Raw genomic sequence first — 12,107 nt, 5'->3', positions numbered from 1 at the left:
CAAATCAGTAACTGCCAAAGGTGTGGAAATTGTGATGTGTCAGGCTCTGTTAGGTCTCCACTCCTAGAGCATTGGAAGGTTGTCGGCCTTACCTAAAGCACATGTACTAAGAGTGAGAGAGGGTGTTTCCCAAAGGAAAATTAGGGTCTGTTGCCAGAAGAAGGAAGATCAGTATGGCTGAATAAATGACAGAATAAATGAAAGATATCCACTATTGCTAGGCATTGCTTTATAAAAGTCCTTGCATATGTGGTATATAATATAGCAGCCCTTAAATAGTCCATACTGTCAATTGAGATATCTTAAATTATAATGGAACTTATTTTGAATTTATATGAAAGTATGGATTTATGAAATAATTAAATAATTTTCCTGCCATGATGATGAAAAATTATGATTACAGACACTTTCATTGCTTTATAAGACCATAATGAGTTTTACTTCTTATTTGGAAAAGGAGTAAATTTGTTTTGCTTAATATTTATTTTTAATCAGAAACATGTCAACATTAAAGCCTACCTATTTGATATTTTTAATACTTTTCATAGGATACCCATAGAGGTTCTTCTTTGGCTGCACATAGAGAAATAGTCATTTTACTACTTTTTTTCTGAAAAGCAGTTGATACTAGTAAAATTAGCATAATTATATTGTTAATCTTCTCTTATAATTATAAATCTAGGAATAGGGAAAATTTAAGTAAACACTTTTTTCTTTAAAAACAGTACTTAAGCACATGATCACTATTAAAATGGGTTTAGGTGTGAAAGGAGACTCTCCAACATAGAGATAACAGGTCAAACTTACAGGAATGTCTGATAAATAAAGAACAGGATACTTAGAGAACAAAGATGTGAAAGATATTTAGACACATAATAATCATTGTCTTTCAAAGATTTTCTTACTTACTCCTTCTCCTTCCACTAGGCTTTGTGTCTACTTTGTCCTCTTCAACTACTTATATATCAGCACTTTTTTAAGACTTCACTGCACTGTTAAATTTACACATCTTTTTCTACAACTAATCTAAAAGTTCCTTTTAGGCAGGAGCAGTGTCATATATATCCTTTATTCCTAACTCCCAACACAGGGCCTGGACCACTCAGTAAGCATTCCTTAAATGACTGAACTGATGGTAGCAACTGTAGAGCATAGTTCTGAAAACTGATTTGTAGCTATCAACAGCTTATCTGATTTAGTTGGTGTGTGTTAACCAAATAATTTATATGCTGTTTAGGATAAAGGTTTTTTTAATTCCCTCAATTCCTTAGAAATAGTATACATATACTTATTTGAGTATGTGAATAGACTTCACCAATGAAAATGAAGCCATACATATAACTAAAATTTGCTATTTATCATCTCATTGGGAAAGCAAACATATTAGTGCACAGACTTTTTCTTTGGTAAATACCATATTCCTATGTCTAAGGAATAAACAAGTAGCCATCTTGTGTAATTTTCCACCCTTCCTTTCCCTCCCTTCCCCCACCCAGTATTCAGTAGCCCATTATCTCCAAGCTTCCACACTGATGCCTCACTTCTTGGCTCTGACCTGATACAGAAGATGGAGATAGAACACTCCTTTTTCTAAGATACTATGCATATGGGTCAACTTTTCTTTTTGTCTCTGAAAACTTTTCAGAGAGTTTTCTTTCCTGATTTGCGTCCGTCCGTATTAGATTAAGTGAACAAATAGATACATATTTTTTTAAGTCTTCAAGAAAAAAAAGTATAAATATGAGAGGTTTTCATTTCCTTGGGTCAAAAATAAAAGTTAGGTGACGTGTTCCCTTGTCTAGACTATTAAGTTTTTACATTTAAAAAAATTTTTTATTTAATAACTTGTTATATTTGTATTTTCTTTAATTTTTTAATTTAATATCTAAGATCAGTAACCTTATGCAGAATTATTACTATCTAAAGTTAAGAAGTGCTACTGTAAATCTTAAAATGCAGTCAGTAATGTTTTCTCTTAAATCGTAACCCACCTTTATGTAGTTATATGTGGACAAATGTAAATTCTACCAATAAAAATTGGGAACCACATCAGTATTTTGTAAAATAGCAATTATGGCTGACAGTAATTTATAGAAGATTATTTCAAATAGTTAAAAATAAAATCCAGCGAATAGTACTTATTACATGAAGATATCTTTTGTGTGTGTAGTCTGATGGTAATTCAAATTAGAAGCACATCTTTAATATAAAGATAGATGGCATGGTGTAGTTTTTCAGTTTTCAAAGTGACAGATTTTTTGGAAGATGCTTACAGCTATGAGAAGTTCACACACCATTTCTGAACTATGTGTTATTTCAGAATTTTTTTTTGAATGTTGAAAAGAAAGGAAAAGGGAAAACAAGAAAAGAAAGGAAAAACTAATGTGTAATAATAGCAATGCTGTGCACACATCAGCAACTTCTTTTGGAAGAATAGAACTAGTACTAAGGTTTTTACAAAAAAGCTGTGTATGCAGTAAATATGGTATGAGACTGGTGTGCAGAGTAGTATAAATTAATATCATCTTCACACATCTCATAGAAACTTCAGGTGATTTTAGAATGGATGTTATAAATTTATATATGTCATTGCTTTTTGTTGACAGTCTATAGGATAGTTCCCATACTTGACCTTTCATGTGCTCTTCTCTTCTTGGGTTATAATCATGAGGTAATCATTACATTGGGCAAAACAATAGTGATATTAGAATTTAAAATAATTTAAGAACAGCTCTTAAGAAAGTTTTGGTCAATTAATGGAGACGTGAGTTGGGAGAAATCAGAAGTGGTAATGAACCAGGAGAGACTGTGGACTCTGAGAAACAAACAGGGTTTTGGAGGGGAGGGGCTGGGGGATTCGGAGGGTCTGGTGGTGGGTATTAAGGAGGGCACATATTGTATGGAGCACTGGGTGTGGTGCATAAACAATGAATCTGAAAAAATAAAATTAAATTTAAAAAAACAAAAAAAGAAAAATTATGAATTTCCCAATATTTTGTGGGAGATTAGTATTACTACATAAAAAATTAGTGTATTTTTCTTCATAAAAATTATGTTAAAACATAAAAATTATGTTAAAAACCACAGCTTGCCAATATATAAATGTTTTCAACTATATAAAAATGTTCTGATTTTGGAAAGAAGTACTTATTTATAAAATATAATCATATTTAGCATTCTGATATTTAAATCCTTAAAAGTAAATTTTCTCAATACTCATGTGTACAAGATAAAATGTAAAGATGATTCTAATTCATCTTTATAATTAGTGTAAGGAATAATCATGGTTTAAATTTCTAATTATAATACTTTAACATACTGCAGCATTTCAGACAAATAATTTTCTACAAAAAAGTCTGTGAACAAAATTAATAAATTAACATGTTTTTAAAAATTATTTCTCATACTACTTCTTAAAACTGAATGCACTTAATCAGGAGGAATATGAAGGATATATTTGATATTCCTAAAAAATGTTTCTAGAGGGGCGCCTGGGTGGCTCAGTGGGTTAAGCCTTTGCCTTCGGCTCAGGTCATGGTCTCAGGGTCCTGGGATCGAGCCCCGCGTCGGGCTCTCTGCTCAGCGGGGAGCCTGCTTCCTCCTCTCTCTCTCTGCCTGCCTCTCTGCCTACTTGTGATCTCTGTCAAATAACTAAATAAAGTCTTTAAAAAAAAAAGTTTCTAGAAAATTTAAATTGTTTTCAATAAAATGAAATTATTTTATAGACAAATTGGAATGAAAGAAAATCCTGTTCCTAAAATTATATATGTAGCAAGAAAACTTTGTGTGTGTGTGTGTGTACATATGTGTTAATACATATAAATATATTTATGAGGTGACACAGTCTAGAATTCGAATTTATACTTCAAGTGGTTTCTACCTTGAAGAGCAAAATTGCCAGAAATGCATGGCTCTATTTCTTTAAAATATTTTTACCAAATCTCTGTTTTAAAGATAGCATGGCAATACGTGCTAAAAAGTAGCTAATGAAATTTTCATAGAATATCTCATCTAAATTCCTGCTCAAATTTCAACAAGTTACTTCAGCCTGCCCATTTTAATATCCAGAACAAGGAAAGCAATTACTTTAGTGCTTTGTCAGTGACACAACCCTCCCAGTTTTTTATCTAGTGAGTCATAAAACAGTGCCATGTGTATCTTTGTGCTACCAAAATAAAATTTTTAATATTTATAGTTTAATTTCAGGGGTTATGGAAAATACCTTACTGATTTTATCCTTTTTACAATAGTATTTGACTGTAATTAAATAAATCCAAATAGTCTAGGTTTTGTGAATGGATATTTCAATACAAATTAGTTAAAATGCCTCTATTCATATGGTCACATTGTATTGTAATTATTCCTGTGACTCCAGTAAATTTTCAGTAACCTTTGATAATATGGTTATAAGCCCTATTTTTTAAAATGCATCTACGGCTGCCAAAAAAGAGAATTATCTATCTAATTAAAATAGTCATTTTTACAAATTTAAGTAGAACATCCCGGCAATATCATACTCAAATCATTGTTCACCTCCATAAAGTGATTGAAATTTTTTATATTAATTATTTAGAAATATCTGGGTTTTTTAAAAAAATATCTGTTATTTTTATAAAGTTATGTATTGTGTGTCAGTTTAGTCCAAAAATCAAAATACCACTAGTAATAATCTTTTTGCTCTCTGAAAATATTAGTCATGAAACAAGTAAGGTTTGAATAACACAAAAATTGCTAGGTGATAAGGAACATGAAATTAATTTTCTATAGGGACTCGAGCTAGAACTTTACTACTTTTATCTTTACTAACTTTGCGTCATAATCCTCTACTCTTTGTTTTTATACGTTTTAGACCAAAGGTATTCTTAAAGCTACACTAGGTGAAGAGTATCAACAGTATTTTTATTTTGGAGCTATATAAAAATGTTACCATTGGTGTATAGTTATGATATCCTTTCTTTAGAACATACTAATTTCTTAAAACTTCTATGGCGATGCACAAGGACTCCAGGAAAACTTTTAATATTTTAAACTGCAAATTGCTTTTGCTTTTGGACATTCTGCTTTTACAAGATAATTGTATTAAAATGCGATAAAAGTCACTTTAGAAGTTGTGATATTTCTATCTTTCATAACTTACGTTTAAACTAATTTTCAATTTGTTATTTTACTTTTTTAGGATAGCAAAGTAATATAATGTGTATGCGCAAAACAGAAGTATTATTTATACGTATTTTTTTTAATTACAGGTAAAGATTATAGTTCCCAACAGCACAGCAGGTCTGATAATAGGGAAGGGAGGTGCTACTGTGAAGGCTATAATGGAGCAGTCAGGGGCTTGGGTGCAGCTTTCCCAGAAACCTGATGGGATCAACTTGCAAGAGAGGGTTGTCACTGTGAGTGGAGAACCTGAACAAAACCGAAAAGCTGTTGAACTTATCATCCAGAAGATACAAGAGGATCCACAGAGTGGCAGCTGTCTCAATATCAGTTATGCCAATGTTACAGGTCCAGTGGCAAATTCCAATCCAACCGGATCTCCTTATGCAAACACTGCTGAAGTGTTACCAACTGCTGCCGCAGCCGCAGGGCTCTTAGGACATGCTAACCTTGCTGGCGTTGCAGCCTTTCCAGCAGTCTTATCTGGCTTCACAGGCAATGACCTGGTGGCCATCACCTCTGCACTTAATACTTTAGCCAGCTACGGATATAATCTCAACACATTAGGTTTAGGTCTCAGTCAAGCAGCAGCAACAGGGGCCTTGGCTGCAGCAGCTGCCAGTGCCAACCCAGCAGCAGCAGCAGCCAATTTGTTGGCCACCTATGCCAGTGAAGCCTCAGCCAGTGGCAGCACAGCTGGTGGTACGGCGGGGACATTTGCATTAGGTAGCCTGGCTGCTGCTACTGCTGCAACCAATGGATATTTTGGAGCTGCTTCTCCCCTAGCTGCCAGTGCCATTCTAGGAACAGAAAAATCCACAGATGGATCAAAGGATGTAGTTGAAATAGCAGTGCCAGAAAACTTAGTTGGTGCAATACTTGGCAAAGGAGGGAAAACATTAGTGGAATACCAGGAGTTGACTGGTGCAAGGATACAGATCTCCAAAAAAGGAGAATTCGTACCTGGCACAAGGAATCGGAAGGTAACCATTACTGGAACACCAGCTGCAACACAGGCTGCTCAGTATTTAATTACACAAAGGATCACATATGAGCAAGGAGTGCGGGCTGCCAATCCTCAGAAAGTGGGTTGAGTGCCCCAATGATACATCAGATTGTTTTAACCCCTCCTTTACCCCATTTTCAAGAAGGATGTACTGTACTTTGCAGAAGTGAAGTTTTTCTGTTATTAATATATAATTATGCAAATGAATGCGACTATGTTGACAATGTGTATATGTAAATAATATGTGTTTTACCAGATGTTTCATAGAAAGAATTTTTTCTTGATCTGTTTTGTTCTCTATACTTTGCTTGTGTATATTTGTCAGAGGTGTTTCTAGTGTAAGATTTAAGCCTGCCATTTTACCAGCATTATTGTAGTTTAATGATTGAATGTAGACAGGGATATGCGTATAGTTTTCAGTATTAGTTCTAGATAACACTAAATTAACTACTGTTAGGTTGAGTATGGTGGGGTCAGTGACCTAAAATGGAGTGAGGCCAAAGCACTGTCATGTAAGTCTTACTTCCTGCTTAGGGCACAGTGAAGTAGGAAACAATATTTTGAAAATAAGTTTTAAATTTAAAATGATCAAAAAGCAATATAGTTGCATAAAAGCACTGTAAAATATTTAAAAGGTTAAAACTGTGGAAAATTATATTGGTAAGTTTACAGATCAATAAAAGCACCTGTTCTCCATCTGAACTAGACAATGGAAATAATGCTGCATGCTGGCCATGGCCCATTCTTCATCATTTGTAAGTTCAACAAAAGTTCTCACATGGAGTCCCACCTCTTCAGAGGTTTGTACATTTGTTTTTAAGCACTGAATTCACTACTGATCCCATCGCCTGGCCAGTAGAACAGTCATTACTCCATTAACATCCTCACTGTTTAGACACATAACTGTGGTACAGTGTATTGGAAATTTTATAAACAAAAGTGAAAGTGCCAACAAATTATTGATAGCTGATAATGTTTCATTATCTGCAACTGCTTGATAAGTATGTTGCATTTTAAGAGCTTATAATTGTGTATAATTTGTTAACACTAGAAACCTATTAGTATTGTGAATGTAGATTTTACTGTGAAGCTATCTGTGATTTAGCTGTTTGCTCCCATGATGGAGTCTTTGCAGCATGGCGCTAGCAGCCAATGCAGTTTCTAATACTCGGTAATTTGCATGTTTTGTGGAGCATTTTTATGTCACCAACCAGACAGTATTTCCTGCATGCTTATTTAGAAGAGGCAGTTTATCTTGAGAGGTAGTGTGATCTACCTTTGTCAGGCTTTTTGACAGGTCATTTCAAAGTAAGCCTTTGTTCCCAAGACCCAACAACTGTCACCCTCTTCTGTACCTCTCCTGAGTGCCAACTGTCCAGGCCATTTGACACACCATCTGTTAACCTCTGAGTTTGCCCACTCAAGGCCACTCATAGGGGCATCCATCCCCAAGCACCTCCTCATGCTGTGCATGCAGTCTTAAATTCAATGGACAAAAATAAAATGCTGGCTACCTCTGGATCATCTGGCTGAGCAACTGAATTACAAAAGAGAATTACTTCCATCTCAACTTCAACCCATTGGTTACGTCCATCCTAGCAAGCTAAATGGCATCCCAGCTGCTCCTTTCTGTGCAACCAATTAAAGAACAATGAGTGTGATGCTCCATGTCTGAATTTCGTCCAGCCTCTCTCTGAACTGTGATCTTTGTCCTCATGAACTTTCCCTTTTGTTCATTGAACTATATGGACTCTTCATTTCATATTGATTTACTGTGCAATTTACTTTTGGACATTGAGAACTTGAAATTATTTCCTGATCCCTTCCCCTTCCACTATTAATAATTCATTTCTGTCAAACTGTAAGAGTAGATTCATTTTTTTTTTAGTTTTTAACATTGGACTGTTATTTCATTTAGAATTCTCTATCTCTAAATATTTATTTAGAGAATGATTTTAAAAGGGAATGATATGCTTGTTTAAATGAAAGAGAAAAGCTGTAGTAAACTGTGTTAATTGGTAATGACTATTTATCGTCGATACTCTGTAGCTGTGTAAGTTTTGACAAATAGTGTATCTCGTGGAATCAGTGGTTAGCATTGCCGCTATTATATTTACTCATTTTATCATTATAAATGTGCTTAGTTCATCATGTAGCATCACTTGTCTCCCGTCTCATTTTTTCCTTGCATGTCACAAGTCTCAGATCATTTATAATACATTAACAGTAAATAATATCTATGTAAATTTCTTTCACCGTGCTGTCTCAGAGTCAGCAGTGAACAAAGGCAAAGATTGGGGCCCCACTTAGTTGGAAAAGAGAAAGGAAGTGATATAGGATGTGTATTAGAAGCATTTCAAATGTTGGGTCTTTAAAATGTTTTGTTCAGTCGTAGCAAATCTTCAACCTTTTATTTCAAAATTCCAGTAGTCCACTGTGGAGCCCATGCATTTCATCTGGAATTTAATGTTACTTTGAAGCCAAACCATTTAAAAAATTATGTGTATTTATTAGCTAGTATTGCTGAAAATGCACTCAGTTCAATTTTAATTGTAAATGGGAATTTTAAACTTTTGCTAGTTGGCATGGTATTATGTTAGTTAAATCTGAAAGCTAAATTGAAGATATTTACATTTTAATTTATGGTAACAGATAAGGGTTTGTGTGCATTATGTGTAAATCAGCTTTATGCTGTCTAAAAACTTATTCTCTGAAATTTATAGACCATGTAGAATTGATTTGTGATGTGATGCTTTAATTTACTGGAAGAAAATTAGTATGGCTTCAGACTGCCACAGGTAGGCATGTAACAATGGCTGTTCAGCTATACTGATCCAAAATGGAGAAAACTGATGATACAAGGGCCAAACATCTTATGAAATGCAACTATTTATAGACTTGTTTTGCTATAGGGAGGCTGGTGAACATGCTGAATACGAATTACCTCAGTTCTGCAGCTTTCTATGTCTTTTTAATGCATTCTGTTTCAGGGTCACTTTCAATCAATATTTCATTTACTTACTGAGATTGAATGGGCGCTCTGAGACACAGTGTGCTGTTTATCATACAGATTGGACACCTCATTCTAGATCCAAGATCTTTTCCTCAACACTGGGAGCTGTCCTTTCAGCACCACAAAATTACTGCTTGAAGTTGCATTGCAGTCTTTTTTTTTTTCCTTTATCACTGGGAGCTTTTCTTTCAGCACCACAACATTGCACCTAGACTTTTTAAACGGCTGCCTTCCTCTTTGCACTGAAGACCAATTTCGTCTGCACTTCCAGTTATTGCTATTACCTGTAGGACTTTCAATCCTACTTCACCTCACCCACCCCACTCCTGAAACAGTTAAATGTATCTATTTCTGTGGAAGTCATTTTCTCATTGAATGATCAGAAACAAAGATAAATTCTAACCTGTAACGGCTCATTTCGACTCATTGCTTACAATAGATCTAAGCTCTTTTTTCTGCTTATTCGACTCCTTCCAGCTTCCCATCACATCTGTAACAAACTTTTAAAATTATATTGCCACACCACCATGCACAGCCTACCTGCACAGTAGAGATAGATTACTCCATCATATTCAGATGGTTAACAGAGGTTAGCAAGTCCTGTATTATATATTTATATCGCTTTCTAAGAAAGTGCATATTAATGTTTACTTTAAGAATGTGTAAATGGTGCTATCAAGAATCTGATAAATTTTATCCCAGTTTTTTGTGTACCACTTCTAATGTATGAGATTTATTTTTCTATTGGAAAAAAATAAACAGTATGAAAGCATTAAATTGGTAGATTTTAGTAATTTAACAATGAATGGAACCCCTATGTTACAGGCCCTATCTTTCCTTGGAAATTTTAATGGTGGTAATAGATTTCAACAAAGGTACTGATAATCACATTTTTTTAATCCATTCTTATATTGCATTCTTGATTCATGTGCTGATTCCTCACTGAGTCCTGAAGTAAATTTTACTTACTGTAAGTCTTCTCCAAGAAGGGAATTCTTGCTTTCCAAGGCAGCAATTGAAAGAGATAAAAATATAATTTAATACTCTTTACATCACAGACACGATTTGAGACCAGTTACTCTGTTAGTAGGAGAAATTCATCACTCATTAAATACAGGGCAAGCATGGCTATCCATAATAATTTTGGGTGCAATGCAGTCTTAGAAATTTAATGTACACACATTATTTAAATGATGCAAACAGCCATATGAAATTGCACATGATTAGAAAGCAGAATGAACTCATTTTGCCTCCTGCTTGGTTTCTCATAAACATGAATACATAATATTGTTATGCACTGTTGTTCATAGATGTCTTATTACATGAAGGGTAAGTATCATATTACTTTAACGGGTTATTTTTGGAATTCTGCATGTTATTTTTTGTTTCATCAGATATGTGCCCCAATAAAATAACATTTTTTCCAAAAAACTGAAAGTATTAGAAAACTTGTCATGTTAATTTTGAAAAAAAATGAAGTGTAGTACATATTACTAGATAGGATGTCATTCCACTGGTCTATATATTTAAAAAAAACTGTTCTTGAAAATTGAAGCATTACCTTGTGTAATTAATAAAGTAATCAAATCAGATTTGTAAATAAAATATTGTTTAAATCTAAAGTATTCAATATTTTGATTAGATTATTTTTTTAAGGAAAAATATTTAACGTGTATGTGCCGAATTTTTTTTTAAATAGTTTTTTATAATTGCAATGGAAGGGCAATTGTCTCATTACAAGTGGTACAGAAGCCAATACTTGGGTTACCATAGATATATAAACAAGTAAAAACTGTGGAACAAGTTTTAAGTTCATTTTGGAAAAAAAAAACAGTTCTGTAGAAATGCATATTTGTATTTGTTTCTCTAATAAATCTGCAAATAGCTTTAAACACAAATTAGTTTTAATTATTTAAATTATGAGTTCTCTTAAGTAATTTAACATCTGTTTTGCCTTACATTTGTGAAAACATTGTCTCATGGAAATTAATAGAGACTTATTGTGAAAAACAAGGTAGGTCTGCATTTATTTGAAAAGGTCAGGTATTTAGCATTCAAGTATGTTTACCTCTATGAAATGATTAAAGAATTTTTACAAAAAACACTTCTCAGCCCCTCCCCAATCACATCATTTTGGCTACTCCCCAAAATTAAAAGGCCAATTTGTATCTGCTTTAATTCAGTACCAAAGAAAACAGCAAAAAATAAGAGATCACATGTTCAAATGGTTGATAATAAAAAAGATTATTTGATACAGATAATTGACTTCTTTATATTTAGCAATGAAGAAATTTGAACTCTTCTGAACTGCAGTGCCTCAATCTTCTTTAATGTGATTTACATATTGTGATTAAAATTGTTATATAAATTACATATATTTCCCTTGAATTGTGACCTTATAATAATTTATGTTGAAAATGTTTTAGGGTAAAATACAGTCTCTATTTCTGTTTTAAATCATATAGAGTCCCCATTTTTGAAAAACTGTTTTGTAGATGATAAATATACTAGATATGTATCTATCTATCTATATATTTTTTTTAATTGTTATTCTGCTTGAGCAGAAATGTCAAGCTTTTGATTAAGGACTCAATTGAGTATTCCAATTCTGCTCAAACTACAAAGAGCATTCAAATTATAATGACTTTACCAAATTAATTTTATTAGTAATAAAATGTTTATGGAGATCTGGCTTATGAAAACTTAAGGCATTTTCTAAGATTGTCATTCATTAGCTTATCCAATTTTATAGCTTTAGATCAATAACAAAAATAGTATTTCTGTCAATATTTAAGATGGTGGGTAATTATATCTTTTTTTCTTGTAAGAAATTATTGTAAACTAAATTTCAAAATGACTTCTCAAAATTTCCACACTTTTAATGTTAAGTCAGTTTTTAAAAATAATCATATATGTCAAGTCTTTAATAGA

The 12,107-nt window shown here is 33.2% G+C and overlaps 1 protein-coding gene across 2 annotated transcripts in view; it reads left to right on the top strand.

Moving 5' to 3' along the window:
• LOC111160711 (NOVA alternative splicing regulator 1) overlaps positions 1-6,251 on the top strand; it is a 147,699-nt gene extending 141,448 nt beyond the window's left edge. For both annotated transcript variants that reach the window (XM_022524035.1, XM_022524027.1), the window contains one exon: positions 5,247-6,251. In XM_022524035.1, coding sequence (XP_022379743.1) covers positions 5,247-6,251 — 1,005 coding nt within the window. The remainder of the gene's footprint in view (positions 1-5,246) is intronic.
• The last annotated feature ends 5,856 nt before the right edge of the window (positions 6,252-12,107 follow it).

The sequence above is a fragment of the Enhydra lutris genome, unplaced genomic scaffold, assembly GCF_002288905.1.
Source record: "Enhydra lutris kenyoni isolate GAN:26980312 unplaced genomic scaffold, ASM228890v2 scaffoldscaffold4, whole genome shotgun sequence".
Classification (NCBI taxonomy): domain Eukaryota; kingdom Metazoa; phylum Chordata; class Mammalia; order Carnivora; family Mustelidae; genus Enhydra; species Enhydra lutris.
Note: the sequence above shows the minus strand (reverse complement) of the source record. Positions and strands in the feature narration are given on the sequence as shown.